This window comes from Hakea prostrata, chromosome 2 (assembly GCF_041222555.1).
Source record: "Hakea prostrata isolate BN-2017 chromosome 2, UWA_Hpros_2, whole genome shotgun sequence".
Classification (NCBI taxonomy): domain Eukaryota; kingdom Viridiplantae; phylum Streptophyta; class Magnoliopsida; order Proteales; family Proteaceae; genus Hakea; species Hakea prostrata.
Window position 1 is genome coordinate 73,899,106 of NC_142601.1, and position 16,802 is coordinate 73,915,907.

Sequence of the window (16,802 nt, forward strand, 5' to 3'; positions counted from 1 at the left end):
TAGTAGAACTGAAGGCGGCATATCTACATCGCTAATCACTATTTGCGAGAGAGAGAGAGAGAGAGGGGGCATATCACATATGCATATCTTGATTCTTGACTAGAGAAGATAATCAAAGATGACGACAGTTAATTAATTAATTAATGATAAATCTTTTTTATCCACGGCCAGGCCACGGGGGAGTGAGTAAAAGCCAGCACATGTGATTCTGTAGTGGTTGGTGATGATGATCGATCGATCATGATGATGATCGATGGGGTCTCAGTAGACTTTCTCATGGTGCATTAAATCACGGTATATATCTTAGACCAGCAAGATGCATTAAATCAGCATTAAAGCAAAGCGTGAAGTTAGGGTTCCGCATGAGAGGAGTCTGAGGAGATGAGTCAGGAGGAGAGCAGAGGAGAGAGGAATGTCATATTTATTACCTTTCAACGGTTGAATCAGACGACTATGTGGATGACCTTCCTCCCTCCCTCCCTCTAGTTGACTTCATTACTTAGCTTTCCTAATCCATTGCTTAATTTCTCGATTCTTCCCTTAATTAATTAAATCTTAATTTTAACACCTAATCGCTCTCTCTCTCTCTCTCTCTCTCTCTCCCCGTCTCTCTCGTTCTGAGTCAGTCCCATGTGTTCCTTGGAAGTCATGAACCCTTCTGTTGAGGGAAAAGAACATGGTGGGCCTGCAGCTCAAGGAACATGACATTGACCGTTATCCGTTATCACAGTTATAGCCGTTAAAACAGGTCGACCTTTTCTGTTATTCTATTTCTACAATCCAATTAATTTTCAAATGCCACCAGATCGAAGATATGGCCGGTGCCTGGTGGGCCACCACAGCTAGAACCCACCAAATTATCGCCTTCCAGTCTGCAGCTCTATTCAATTTTTCTTCTTCTTCTTCTTCTTCTTCTTCTTCCGCTATACCTTTTTCTTTGTAGTTCTTCCTCCTGAATTAATTTCGACCATGATAATTCCTATTTTTAACAACATTAATGAAAAATAAATAAATTATGACAAAAACTCCCAAAATGAACATCATCCTCTCACATGCTTTCTTTCCCCAAGCGCCCCCTCACGTACCCCACCAAAAAAACAACCATTAAATGAGGCAAGCTACGCGGAGCTAGAGAGGGAGAATCACGAATTATGCCCGGCCCTAATTAATGAACATTGTCTTTTTGAGAGGTTTTCCTTTCATTTATATACTCGTAACTCGTAGTCTTCGGAATTGAGAGTGAGCTATGATCAAAACCTTTGAAAGGTGGTGTCTTTACGTTGCAAAAAGAAATTTAATTTTCTAGACTCCGCACCAGGCACCACCCAAAAAAATAACAAATGATCTCATCAATTCATGCATCTGCTTAGCCGACCCCATGTGCACCAAACGCTAAAAATCTTATAAGGGGGGGGGGGGGGGGGTGTTTCCGTGTTTGTGAACAAAAAAGAATATCATTAATTAATTTTCCTACTTAATCACAGTATTACCATGCTTCTGTATACTAATTAAAACCCTCTTTTACTCACTCAATTAACCACTTGACTGCAACGCACTTAGGAGTTAGGCCATCATCCCCTACTTAATTAGTCACTTGACTAATATGCACTAAATCCATCCATCTCTTGCATAATTAACAATTTGCATTGGGTGCGCATGCCACGGGCATATATCCCTAGTCATTGACAAGTTAATAATCATAATTAGATTGGTCTTTTCCACGATTAATAATCAAGTAACAACGACCTTAATTCATTAGTCTAATGCCAAGTATCTGTCACAGGTGATTAGATATTAGGCAATATTAATATACGCCAATTACATAGGATTACACCCAGCAGGCTGCAGATTACGTAATTCTAGCAGGACTTCTCGGTGATGGGCCGCTCTCTTCAATGGTGGGTGGGCGTGCAAGTGGACTAGTGAAGGCACTACAGAGTTGCAATGCATGCATGGAACCTGCAACGGGGTTAATGGCAGGAAGGTGCTCATTTGGGTTATGTTTTCATGTCCATATCCAACTTTGATCCTGTAGGTCATATTGTCACTAACTCACCCCCTTCATCTAAAAACGAGTGAGAGGAGGGGACGGGGGGAGAGAGATCACGACTCTTGCCATTTATCTCCACCTACAAAGCTAAGGACCAAATAGGGTGGTATGCTTTGGGTAGAGCAATATTTTGTATTGGATCTTGACATGTTGCCCATGATTGTTTTCTTTTCCCCAGCCATTGTAGTCATGTTGACCAAATCGTGTCAACCATGCTGCTGCCCATCATATGCAACAAACCAGCACAAAGGCCCGTCTTCATGTTAGACTGGCCCAGCTCGTCGTCCTGATGTACTTCAGAGAAAAAAAAGGTAAATAAATCATTACAACATTTATTTGTTCCCGACGTAACCACCGATCGTATACAGATTTATAACCGGCTTACTATGCCTCTTTAGATTTAATTAAAGACCAAACGAGACAAAAGGTCATATAATCTAACTCTATATAGGAAAACAAGAAATTCAATTGTACCAATAACATCCTACTTAACACATCGCGAAGCATTCTCAGTGCAACCAATGGTGAAAGAGTTTTGGAAACTCTCATGAGCGCATAATGGCGGTCATAATTATCCATCTTGAGATCTAATGTGAAACCAAATATTATACATAAAAGATGAAATGAGAGAACAAATATGAGTATCCTTTTCCCTATTACTTCTCTCTTCATTGACTGTACTGTTCAATCATAATTTACAAAAAACCTCAAATATAATTCTCAATGTGATGGATAACTTATATATAACATATGGAGGAGTATATTACAGCATACTTCACAGTATTTACATCTTATCAACCAATACTGAACCAAAGAGTGGAAGTAGCACAATAAAGTGTTAACAGCAAGAGAAAGCAATGCAAAGCTACGGATACATTCACATTGAAAAAAAAAAAAAAAGAGTCACATCCATGTCAAAGCAATGTAAGAAAATGGCATATAAAGGAAAGAGACCAGAGTATTGGCGGGTACACATCACAGAATTGGCCATGATAAAACACGGTCGAAAACATCAAATCTGTGTGGTATTATAGGTTTAATTACATTGAATGCAAAGCAGAAACACAACCTGAGCATTTAAATGATGAATCCAATATGCAGTATGTTTGTTTTCACTAGGTCGCCAAGGAGTAAATGGGGGCAGGCACTCTCTAGAAAAACATGTGCCACAGGCCTATTTTTAACTTTTATAATCAAAGATCCTTAATCCTTAACTGCCAACTTCCAACAGCTACAATGTTGGCTTAGCCCTCTTGTATGCTGTGTCTTGATTGATAGGTTCAACATGCCAATTGGGTAAGCCACTATCAGAATTCATTTTGGATATATGTAAGATCCTGCTGTGGTAGTTATGCAGGGTTCTTCGATGACCAATGCTGATATATGTTATCCCTGCTGCTTCAATCTGCTTATATAGATGTACCTTCCGGGGAAGAAAAGAAGAGGATAAAAATAAGCCAAAAAATGACAACTGTAATAAAACTCATAAAGACAAAAACTCCTAAACTGACCACGAGACAGAAAACTAAAACTAACCAAGACAACACCAATTACAAGCTATAAGAGAGAACATATACCGACTAGGACTTGCAAAAACAGAGTAGAAGGACTGGAATCTATTACCAAATTCCAGCCATTAGAAAGGAATTAATCGAAAGCTCCTTGATACACTACCTGACACCGACACTTGAAACCTGTTCCTACGTAGGCCATTTGAAGAACCTTTTTTACTCATTTGAAATAATCCAACCTAGCCAGACTATCATAAGTATATATAATCGAGGGGTCCATATTTTTTAACATTTTTCACTATTTTATGACCCCTGCATGCAAGGATTATTTGGTTATAATTTTACCTCATCACAGAATAGATAAATAAACAAGATAGATTCTTAGAGAGTCTGCTAGCTTGACCTTGTGTTTTGTGCTTAATTTTTCCTAGATGCACAGAAACAAACAATAAATACAAGCAATGAAGTTGGTGACATAGACTAAAAATCGATTATGTAAAATCTTATACCTCATTGTCTTCATCTAAAGCGCTGGTAGATTCATCCAACAAAACCAAATTTGGTTTAGAAAGTAGCAAACGAGCAAATGCAAGACGTTGCTGCTCACCAAGAGAGAGGACACTAGACCATTCATTTGTACAATCCAGTCCATTAAAACGAGAAAGAATGTCACCCAAGCGGACATCCTCTAATGCGCAAATAAGATCATTTCTATCGGGCTCAGGCATTTTAACGACATTGTCCAGGTTTGGTGCTTGCATCAAGAAAGGTAGTGAATCTGTCACATCAAATTCAAATTTAACAAATTTCCAAATGTGGTCATCAAGTATTAGTAACTTCAGGAAATAATATTTATTAGTAATAACGAACATACCAAATTTACTGATGAGGACTGTAACTGAGTTATAGTCCTAATCAAGATGCAACATGGAGAGAGCAGTCAGAAGATATTGGACTACTTGAGGTTGAAAAAATGAATGAATTCTACGAGCCTAGTTAAGTCCTCGATTTCTAAACTTCCAAAGGCCACTACATCAACATGAATGGACTTGCAAGGCAAAAAAACAGGTGGCTGATCAAGGATCAAGAAATTAGGATCCTATTTTAGTGCAGACACATGGTGCCAATTGGGAATGAAAACTACTGACTCATGGTAAGAGGAAGATCAGAGAAAACCATAAGTTACTCACAGATTGTGACACTGGGCATTTAAAAAAAAAATCAATGATTTATTGTGGTCCAAATCAAACAAACAGAGTTATAACAGGTTTACAAGGTTTCAACTAAGGTTTCTAAAATACCAAACTGACAAAGATGTTTTGGTCATTTTACTTAAAATGCCAAATTCTGGCAAGAAGAACTAAGTTTCGACTGCAAGAGGGATTTCAACCAAAGGGTGGGGGGAGAGTGGGATTCTATGATGGTGTTGTAGACTAATAAAACACATCCACTTTTGGTTTGGTGGAATTGAATTAAGTTATATGCAACACTTGGATTTGAAGGCTAACAAATCACCAGAAGGGCAGAAGGGAAGGGAGACCCAGCATAGGATCATGGCTTATGTGTTAGCATTCAATGAGTCCTTACATTAACAAGAGAAACTCAGTTTGTTCATGTCGTGCAAGATGCCAACAACGGTTACATGTCTTCAGACCAGATGACACAGAAGATGGCATGGAAATAGAAGTTAAAAGCTTGTCTAGTAAACCTTGAGTCAACAGAAGACTAGTGGATAAGGTGGGTATGGTCATTGGCCTGCACCTTCATTTGTCACGAACATGAAACACTCAAGTTCTGAGTTTGGTGGGTATGGTTGGTATAGATTTCTTCATTGCCCACTGGATATGAAGGTCAAATACATGGTGGAAAGCTCCTTGTACCCAGACCAGGCTTACCCTGCCCCCACCACCTCAAAAGGGGGAAAAAAAAAAAAAAAAAAAAAAAAAAAATTACAATAATCAGACTGGTGCACCAAGGTTATGATGGATACACATTTACACCTTCACATTCTAATACTCTATATCCTAAGTTTGGTTATCCTTCAGATCTTGACAATGGCACCTATAGGGCTGTCATGGTGGACTTTTTGAGTGTCTTTTCCAGGCTTAGTAACACATAGTCAGCAATCAGCATTTGTCATCAAGTATAATCAAGTTTGAGACTCAGAGCAAAATTTCAACATTTTGCCTCTAGAAATGGTCATTTCGGTTGACATGCGAAATCAGCCAGATTTCGAGGGCATTCCCATATTATGATGGTACATCTTGGTAACAACCAAAATCAAAATCCTAGTAGTGATGAAACCACAGATCTACAGTTAGGGATAAAGTTGTATTTTCCTAGAATGTGGCTGCCCAGGAACTTAAAAAAAGGTTAGAGGGATTTTCTAGGGTTTCTTCAACAATTCAAGCCTGCTGGAGAAGAATTCAGATCTGAAATCTTTGGATAATGAAGCTCAGATTTGAAAAGGCTCAAACCCAGATTTAGGGTTCGGCTAGGGTCAGGGTTTGGGGAATGGTTGCTGTGTTACTATTCTGCAGTGTAGCAACTGTTTTTGAGAAGGTAGAGGTTGAGGTAAGAGAGTTTCGGGTTTTCCTGGAACTTCTCAAAATTCTGCAAATTCTACTTGAAGAAGATGAAATGCAGAAATTCTGAAAACCAGAATTTAGGGCTGCTTTGGGGAAACTAACGTTAAGACTCGATTCTATATACCTGTGTGACTCTAATGAGGGTAAAAGGGTGGGTAAGAGGCTGGGAATCAGGGAATCCTAAAGGGGATGGGATTGGGAAGCCGTGGGGAAGGAGGAGGAAGGGGGACGGCTCGGTGTTGGGACAAGGGGCTGGAGTTGCAGGGGACGAAAGGGGAAGGGACAGAAGGGAGTTGCAATGGGGTTAGGGGTGGTTTCCAAGGTCAGAAAAAGGGGAAGAGGGCTGGGGAGGTTGCGCAAGGCAGGGGAGGGGGTAGGGAGGCTTGCAGACAGAAGAAAGGGGTTGGGATTTGTGGGGAAGGGGCTGTAACTTACTCGGTTGGGGGAATGCTTGCTGGAATGGTTGCTTGGATGCTTGAAAATCTCTTGAGAGATGCTGAATTGATGAAAATACGAAGAACTTAAAAGCTTTTTCACCTGCTAGGGCCTGCCCACACAGGAGACGCTGAACCTAAACACTCAGTTCATTAATTCATCCAAGATTGAAAATCAATTTCATGAAGAGGCTATTTATGGCCTGAAAATAAAGATTCTGACTTAGTTTGGGATCCCCTTAACTGATGGGATCTTATTACATGTCAAATTGGACTCTCATCATACTAAAGAAAATAAATCAAAGTACTACGAGATTTCAACCCTTAGAGTGGAATCTCGCTAACATAATTTAAGTTATCCTTTTATGTACATGCTAATTAGATACCTTAAAGCAACCAACTTAGGACTCTTTCAAACTACTCAACTCAAAATAGAATACTGTAAGCAAATCCTAAACGGACTCAAACTACCAATCTGAACTCAACTAGAATTTCGAAAATTCTAATAGTAATTCTAGAAATAAAATAAGATAAATAAGGACCAAAGTTTCCAAAATATCCCTAATAGAGGGTTTGGCCAGCTTATGGAGGCTTCTTGGATCCATCCTGGGGGCCATTTTAGGGTTTTGGATGGGGGTCCCTATGTTCACATTAAGCAGAAACCTAAATTAGGAAATTTACACCAGGGTAACATGGTGAACTTGAAAACCTCGATTTGCAAACTAGTGTTTTATAGGCTTTTGAACAGTCTAGCATGGCAAATCTTGCAATGAACCAAAGGACTCCACACGAAAGCTTAGAGTGAATAAAAAGCTACCATATGGTAATTAAAAATGAGGGTAATTCAATGAAAACAAAACTTGCTGTCAGGTGAAACTTTTGGTGTCCCCAGACCCCCAAAAAAAATAATCCTGACTCCTTTGAAACCTAAATCAAATTGCTTCTTGCTCTAACATGAGAAAACTATCTCAATTGTCAACACTATTCTTCTTGCTTCTTGCATTACCTGTACGCCTCCCACATTTTGACTTTCTACATACGAACTGAAATCTCTGATAATCTCTCTTTCCTTATTATTTTTTATCTTGAAGCGTAAGAATTGCTTACTTTCTTCCTATATGATCTTACTGCGCTGATATCTGCTAGACAGGAGAAGAATAGGGGAGATATAGAGCCATTTTTCTGTGATCAATTTGTCATCTGTAAGAAAATCTGACCAGCTAGACTTCATCATTATTGAATTGTCCAGGGGCTTATTCCCAATTTAATGTTATATTTTAACATACATGGCAGAAAATACATGACATAGATGAAAACACATACCTGTGAATTTTGTATTCTTTGAGGATGGAACTGAATCTACATTCCATGTAGGATAAAGTAACTGCTGACGGAGTGTACCCAAAACCATATATGGTTTCTGTGGAAGGAAAAATATGCCCCTGCCTTTACGACAGCTGTAGCTCTCAAGATCCCGTTCCATGTCGGATCCACTATTTAGTTCAAGGGATGTCCTATCTGGGGAAAAGGGTGGCTTGGAAGCATCTGAATCTTTCATGTAGAATGTGATCTTCCCTGTCCCTGTACTCCATAAACCAGCCATGGCTCTTAACAAGGAAGTCTTACCGCTTCCACTAGGGCCTGTTATCTTTTGACAAATCGATGAATTAAAGTAAGATTTTTCACATCAAAGAGCTATGGAACCAACTCAAAGCAGAAATATACTAACCAGCAAGTGGTCCTTTGTATTAATCTTCAACGATAAGTTCTTAATAAGAATAGCTTTACTTTTTGGTGTTTGGAGGGTTAGATTCTCAATGTCAACCAACTTATAACACTTGTCCATTAGCACAGATCCATTTGATTGGTCAACTGGAGAACTTTGACGATCACTGTATACAATACGAATCTCCTGAGTAGGGTCCAAAAGTTGAGAGGCTCCGTGCTCCAACACATCATTGAACTCACCTACAGTGTGAACGTGGAAATTAGAAATTTTAGTAACTTGTCTAACTGTTGTTTGGAACAGTGACACTGTGGTGCATTATAGATGGGTGGAAGAAGTATTTGGTCGAAGAGACTAGAGACCGGTAGTGTAAATGTGTTCTCCTCCTTAGTTGGGTGAGTGTTTTGTGATCTGAGGTGTGCCTCTTTTTTCACCTTTTCAATGTTTTATCTTCTGTTTTACATTATTGAACCTTTCATATCATTTTACTCAGAATTCCCATACTTCTTGATTTCTTGAACAAATAAAGTTACAAATAAAGTTACAATTTATTCTCTAGGAATTGGCAGACACTCACCTTTCCCTCATTATCGACAGGACCTTGTAATTGGCATGTGCTTATTTGTTCTGCCACCCCTCCCTTTTCTTTTCTTTGGTAATGGAATTTTTAATCATCCCCAGAAAAAGAAAAGTTACTGATGAAACAAATTTAAGATATTTAGTTACCCACATCTTGACTTATTTTCCCAGGTGTATATCAAAATGAGGCGATATGAAGTGATAGATCAAGGAGACTATAACTGGATCCACTAACTAAAACACGGAAACTAGGTCACAAGGAGTCAGATGGAAAAATGAGCTAAAGCACAATGCATTTCCCATTGATGGAAGATATATCAGAAGTCAGAAAAAGTAGTAGATAATGCACAGACACAGAGGGGAAGGGTGTGTAAACTATACCTAGTCGATCAATTACAGCTGAAAAAGCGCTGATAGCCTGAAATTGGTAAACAATAAGGGAAAAATCCCCAAGGATATGATTAAAAGCAGAGACTGACTGGTTGATTACTCCAAACTCAATTTTTCCTGAGAAATACATTGGAGCAACAACTGCAGCAGGAAGAATCTGTATCAGATACCGATAACCACTGGTGAAGAAGTCCAGATTTCGAGAAGAAATTAACAGTTCCTGTCGAAAAAAATAGCAAATGAGATCAGGATCTAGGTAATACCTGTGCAAAATAAAGATGAAATGCAAACAGAACTCCACATCTATATTCCATAAAGAAATTTCATGTAAACAACAACATAATACAGGAGGAATCAGATGCAGAACATGGCCACATAAACAAGCTATCTAGGGACGCCTCATTCTAAACATAATTTGACCACCAAAGAAACCAGATAGTTGGAATTTGTTTTTGTACAGAGGAAGAAGACATTAGTACCAGTTTCCCTCTGTTAAAGCACACACATATTCATCATGTATTCAAGTCCACAGCTCCATGATGCAAATGACAGAACATAACTGAAACAATATACAAACTCAAACCACCATACAGACTTTCCCAACCAGAATTAAGTAGATAAAGAGGATGAGTACATTTAAGCATGAAATCTTAGGACATAAAGCATGCTTTTACACACTTAAGAGTGGAGCTACCTTGGGTTTTTTGTTGCTTTTGCAAATTTTAGGACGTTTTAGGAGCTAAGCAAATAATTGGAGTCTTGGACATGAAACATGTAACTTTACACGCAAAGAGGTCCAATTCAATTTCTCAAGTGCAAAAAGGGCCCAATTTGGAGCATGATGGACCAAGAGTAGATCAAATGCAACTATGGGTCAACTCCAAGAATATCTTAAAATAAAAGAAGCCAATTTTGATCGATGGCTGAGGCCTGAGAGTAGTTAGAAATTTATTTTATTTTTGTTGAAAAAGAAAAAATATTAGTGTATATATGGGGGCCACAAGTAGTCAAAGATTAGGATCTTCCAATTTTTCCGATTTCTCCGTAGATTTATAGATTATTTCATTCTATTAGATCTTATTTCTTTCCTTAATTATTTTTTCTCTCTCCCCACTTGCTATTTCTTTCACCTTATAGACTAACTTCTTCAAATCAGCCAAACAATAACTTTAAGAAAATAGTTAAGAATATAGACTGACTTCTTCAAATCAGAGACTCCTCACTCTTATCAAGTAACTATAATAACTTTCAGATATGTCCTGAATCCCAACCCTTCTGCTCAGTACTCCACAGAAGTACGAAACCCAAGTTCATTACATTATCTGCTAGGGTTTCTTTAAAATATGTACAGACCACTGGTTCTTGTTGACCAAAGAAAAGTGTACCAAGATGAATTTCAAATATAGAAAACCTATAACAATCACTGAATCTTCAAACTAGCTTTTACTCAGCCTCAACCCCCAGTCTAACTTCTTCAAATTAGAGACTCTTTTCTCTTATCAATGAACTGTGATCAACTTTATAAATGTCCTGAATTTCAGCCCGTCTCATCAACACTTCACAGAAGTAGGGAATCCAAGTTCATTGTTATATTATCAATTAGGGTTTCAGAGAAACATATACATACCACTTGGTTGCTGTTCACCAAAGAAGACACTACCAAGAGGACCAACTGAACCTAGATCCTGTCTTGCTCGTCCTGCCCTGCCGTCGCTGGCGGACGAAGAAATGAGCGAAATGCCCACAGTTTGTGTTGTGAACAGAATGACCAAAGTGTGGGCAGCATCCTATATTTCTATGATGTAAGAAGCATGAGGCAATATATAATAGTTACAAGAACAAAAGAAAAGATACAATACCAATAATGTCCTCACTAACTAATCTAAACCATACAAACCAAAGGCCATGGACCTAATATAAAGACTAGCACTTAACATGTTTTAATTTTTACCTATTTTATTTAATTTTTGGGGTTTATTCATTTACTTTTTTTTTTTTTTTTGGGCTGTTTGGTGCAGGTAGGAGGGTGCATTAGTCAATCTAACCAGCAGGAGGAAAAAAAGAAAAAAAACAACAAAGAATAAGGAAAGCATACGGATAGATTTTCAGAAGCATTTCTGAAACGTTCTAGCAAAAGCTGCATTTCATTTCCTTCTCCTCCATAGAAAGCTACTGATTCAGCATTTTCTCTAACACGCACAAGTCCATAACGAAAATCAGCTTCTTTTTTCTCTTGCAAGAAATTTAAGGTAACAAGGCCCTGCAATCACAAAGGAAATGTCTTCTTCATTCAGACAAATAGTATTGAGATTTAGGCAACTCCAACAGCAAGACAAAGGAAAACAGTTACCCTTCCAAGGTATACACTAATAGCCGTTCCACCAAGCGAATACACTAGAAGTACAATAAAAAGTGGCGGGTAGATGCCATACAGAATGTTACTAAATGATATCAAATCTACTGCAGCATTAAAAAATGCCAATGAGAATGAAAGAGCAGTTCCAGTAAACGAGCTAAGGTCATCAACAATCCGTTGGTCCGGGTTATCAATTATTGACTGGGATTGAATCTTGTAAAATGTCCTATTCCTGAGATACCGTTCCATATAGTATCTTGTCATCCAAGACCTCCATCTCAAAGCAAGTGTATCTCTTGCATAATCTCTCAATACAAAGAACTGCCAAAAAGAAAAATGAAAAAAAAGAGGGAATTAATCTCTCAATATCAAAAAGTGCAAAAATAGAACATATGAAATTCATTCAAGTACCAAGATCTAAGAGGAAATGATAGTAAATATATGTTTCCAATAATTAAAACAGAGTAAATTATAATTGAAAATAACTGCAGATATATTTATTACAATATAAAGTAAGAACTATAACACCTTAATTTCCAAAAACTCAAAAGGTGAATGTTTCTCAGTTACCAGGAGACTGAATAGAAGCCAAACCAGGATCTTTTATGAACAAAGCAGTTAGACAGTGGGCTTATGTCAAGTTGATGTAGGGAGCAAATCGGTGAAGGGTAGGTTAGGTTTTAATGGTGGGAACTGGCAAGTTAGTTTAAATGAATCGGCAGCAGAGTCAGGGTTAGGGGTTCAGGTTTCTGAAAGAGGAAGATCTAGGAATCTAGGGTCTCTAGTCAGACAAGGGAGCAACTTGGGTAGCATTTCCTGTACAGGGAAGGGAGTACCAGATCCAAATTGGAGTCTCTTATAATGGCTGATTTGTTCTGTGATGAGTTTAGGATTTGGTGATAAGGTTCAAAGATGGGGGAATTCTTGGTTGTTTAGAAAGTCAGAAGAAGAATCGCTGGGGTTGGGACGTATCAAATGTACTATTTGCGGAAATCTTTGGCAACATATTGTTTTAATGTAGAATTTGAAGCAAAATTGAATCTGAGACAGAGAATACTGCAAGATAGCTTCAAATGAGCCACACAGGCTTCATACTGCAAGGTGACAATTGGTCAAAGATCAACTCCACCTACAATGATCAAACACAAGATAAATCTTCAATAGAAGAGAGCAGAAGCAAACCTTTTCATTATCAAACATTTGTGTTCAATACTTGCCCCCCCCCTTACAAGCTTATACAAAAAACTCAAAAATAAACTCCTACACCAAAAAGGAAAGGCTTAACTGAATCCTTAGTCTATAAGGTAAGCTAATCTGACTAGGAAAGTGAATAACAACAGAAAGAGTATGCAAAATGGGACTGCACTAATAAAATCCTGATCCAGCCCCACTAAAACACCTACTAATAGTTACTTGTATTAAAATTTAACCATATACTCCTAACCCCTCCTAGGTCTGGAGAAAACTCTTGCTCCTCCGTCCTGAGCTCTTCATGCCATCTCCACCCACATCGCCTCTGGATCCTCCACCTCTTTCTTGTTAGACCCCTGGCATCAGTCAAGCATTCTCTTTAACCTTTTTGGTCCCCGTTCTGTGTATGATACCTGTATCCCCAAGCATACCACTCTCTCCACTTTCATCTCTAGTGGTCCCTGGTCCCTGGTCCCCTCTCCCCCACCCAAGGCTCACACATGTGAGGAATTCCCTCCCCCCTATTGCGGCTGATGCTTCCCCTAGTGACATAACTATCTGTTACCCTCCCCACTAAGCTTTTCTCCACCTCCTCTACTTGGAACCTTATTAGACACCCCCATCCCCCTGTCCCCCAGGCCCTCCTAGTCTGGTTCAAAGGCCACACATCCCCATCACTCTCTCACTCTCTGGAGAGCCATTAACCTAGCCCTCCCCACACAAGCCTTCCTCATTAGCCGCCATATCCCAGTTAACCCTAACTGTACCTTGTGTTGGAATTGTAGTGAGGACCTTGAACACCTTTTTTTCCTTTGCCCCTTTTCTTGCTCCCTCTGGGAGAAAGCCTTTGCTTCCATTTGGCCTAGGTCGAGGCACTCTTATGGTTTTGCTCAAGACTGGGACTGGTGCTTGAGAGTTTTCTCTGGCTCCTCCCTTTGCGACCATGTGGGCAAAGCTTGTATTTGGTGCGATTATCCACCATTTGTGGTGGTAGCGAAATCTTAGGCGTTGGACCTCCAAATCTCGATCCCTTGACTTGATTTGAAGGCCATTTGTTTTGAGGTCTTATCTAGGCTTCTCTATTTACCCCATCCCCTGGTGATTGACTCCCCCAAGAATAGGCTGATTGTTAGCTATTGGAGTCTCACCTCCCAATTTAGGCCTCCCTCTTAATAGGCTGTCCCCCCTTCTCTCTCTCCCTTTGTTTCTTGGCATTCTTGTTTCAATCTAATTATTTATTCATCCAAAAAAAAAAAAATTAACCATATAAAAATAGTTAAATTGAACCAACTCATAGCAACTTAAAATAAACCAATTACAGAAACAAACAAACTAATCCTGTAACTGCAGCCTCACTATTGATAGTTTAGGCTCACACAAGTGGCATATTACATAAAAACCTGGGGGATCAAAAGCTATACATGTACCAACCCTAAACTAGTTCCAAAGTAAAAAGTCGATCAAGTGATGAGTCTACACAAAAAGACTTGTCTAGTTGACACAAATATGAATCTTACGGGGCTCAAATTTAATAGCAAGTGTCAAGTTTCAGCCTAAATGAGTGGGCCAAACAGCAAAATAAAGCTTTAAATATCAAGAATTTTAGGAGGGGGCAAGTGAGTGTATATTACAACTGAAAATATATTGGCTCGTAGACATTTATGATAAAGGATTTGATTGAATTTGGGTGTGAAAAATACCATGTGGCCAATCAAGGCTTTTCCTTATGTATCCAACAACAGGAATTGCCACATCATCCTGCCTCAAGAGGGTATACTCGCATTTAAAAGTCAAGAAAAAATGAGTTTGGAGATTCAAAGGGGGGAAACGGGGGAGGCACCTATCTGTTGGAGAAACATTCCAATTTTCAATGCATGGAAAGGGCTCAGATAATGATGATGACGATGATGCCACTAATGATTATAAGTGTCAATCTTTAAAAGCATTGATAGTCCATTCTCCTTTTAGGTGATTCAATTCCATATGTCATCCCAAAGACATGCAGAAGTGTATAAATATATATATTTTTTTTGGTAACCCAAGTGTATAAATAAATTTCATGGTATACTAGAATTAACATTAAAACTCAGACATACTTGGCTACCAAGAATTTTAAGTCGTCTCAAAATCTTTTCCTAGAATTACATCAATGGGACATGTTGAAGCTACACAAGAAAGTTATCTCAAGGCTATCAGTAACTTGGCAATAAAAAAAAGTGAAAATCTGAAAAACAGAGAATCAAGTCTGTTGAGACAACTTCATAAGATGCTTTCTTAAAGGACTAACTGTGTGATGTATAAGTCTAAAAGGCATTTTCCACTTTCTGATTTGCATGAGCTAAACCAATAATTCATTATAATTTCCTTATTATTTTTTCTAAACCAAAAAGTTCTGCTTACTTTGTCTTTATACATAACATAATGCCGTTTACTTCTACCCAGCGAATGGTTGACATTTTCAAGCAATCAATCTTATTATTCTGTATCAAAGAGATGACCATTTCAAAACCACTGGCAGTAGTATAAAGAATACTGGTCGTCATCAGTTTAGTTTAACCATGTTAATGTTATTGATAGGAGACCGACCAAAATAGGCCAAACAAACAGAACGGTAGACCCCATCTCAATGTGCTCAACATGTGGCTTTTAGAGCAATACCTAAGAAAGTGCAGCAATGTGCTCACCGGAATTCCTCCAGCAAAACCCCCTAGGTAATACAGAAGTTGTTTCGTAAACTGTTCCTGGTCCTTGTCTTGCAGCAACAAAAATCACATCAAGGTTTAATCAGCGAAAAGCTCGTTATTCCTACTAATACTTCTGCAGGAACAAGTCATTTTTGCCATTCATTTTGAGAGAGCTATCTTCTAACTCAGAAAGAGAAAATCATAGTAATTAAACTTACTGGCTAGCGCATTATAGAAATCACGGCCGAGAAAATTGAAGCCAACGCTGATTCCTGTTGTAGCCAAAGTGAGAGCAAATACAGCAGCAAGTCGTAGCCTAGCTTGGTCTTTGTCATCTGAGGACCAATATGGAGCAGCAACTTTCCAAAATCTCCTCCAAAGTGTTTGAAGATCCGGAACCTTCCGCTGTGAATCCTGTGGTAGTGGAAAAACAAATTTTAAAATGTTGCCTAAGCTTTTTCTCATTTCAAGCAAGCATATCTAATTTTCTATCAAGTAAATAACAATTAACTAAAAAAATTCCGACAGCATATACAGAAAAGTTAGAAAACAATAATAAAATAACATAAACAACAACAGTAGCAGTGGACGGGAGAGAGAGAGAGACAGACACCATATCTTGTTGTGGCTCGCCGGATGGAGAATCGTCGGAAGTTGCAGCGGATGAATTGGTTACTCTCCGAGACTGTGACGTGGATCTCCTTCTGCGAATCTTTGTATCGATAGCCATACCAAGAAATAAATTGGAGAAGAATCTACTCGGCGGATTGAGAAGAGAAGATGAGGTACAGTGAGGTGAAGGAAACGGAGCTAACAAGACCGAGAGTTGTGGTGGATGGAACCGGTGATTGCTCGAGCAACAGAAAGGGTGTGGGAATGTGAGAACCATTTCTCCACTTTATATTCTTTGTTTTTTTGAATTTTTTTTTTTTTTGAAATTCAATCCTTATTTTCTTTCTCTTAGATTCCCTTGCTCCTTCAGTCCTTCTCTATTCATTATGATCCTGCGCGTGTCGTGTTTCTCGGCAAGAACAGGGATGGGTAGGGGGACGTTGAAGATGTGACCGAGTTCTCGGCGTTTGTTTCGCACCAACAAAAACAAAATTCCCTGAGTTCAGTTCACTCCACGTTCGCTCTTCCCTCCTCAGTGTTCTCACCTCACTCTCCGCTCTACGGTTTTGGGACACGAAAATATGAAGTAGCAGCGACATCGTGATTTCAGAGAGAATAAAATAAAATCGGATAGGTGTTTTATCCATCCGTTGGAGAAAAAGAAGAATTATCTATTATATG

At 38.8% G+C, this 16,802-nt stretch overlaps 1 protein-coding gene across 1 annotated transcript; it reads right to left on the bottom strand.

The window, feature by feature from the left end:
• Positions 1-2,990: 2,990 nt before the first annotated feature.
• On the bottom strand, positions 2,991-16,762 carry ABCD2 (ABC transporter family protein). The gene is made up of 10 exons (XM_089146709.1): positions 16,123-16,762; positions 15,728-15,923; positions 15,510-15,577; positions 11,629-11,955; positions 11,374-11,538; positions 9,270-9,498; positions 8,313-8,551; positions 7,907-8,231; positions 4,071-4,339; positions 2,991-3,473 (listed from the first exon to the last, which is right to left on the bottom strand). The coding sequence occupies exons 1-10, from the start codon at positions 16,396-16,398 to the stop codon at positions 3,282-3,284; spliced, it is 2,286 nt and encodes a 761-aa protein (XP_089002835.1). The 5' UTR covers positions 16,399-16,762; the 3' UTR covers positions 2,991-3,281.
• Positions 16,763-16,802: the final 40 nt, after the last annotated feature.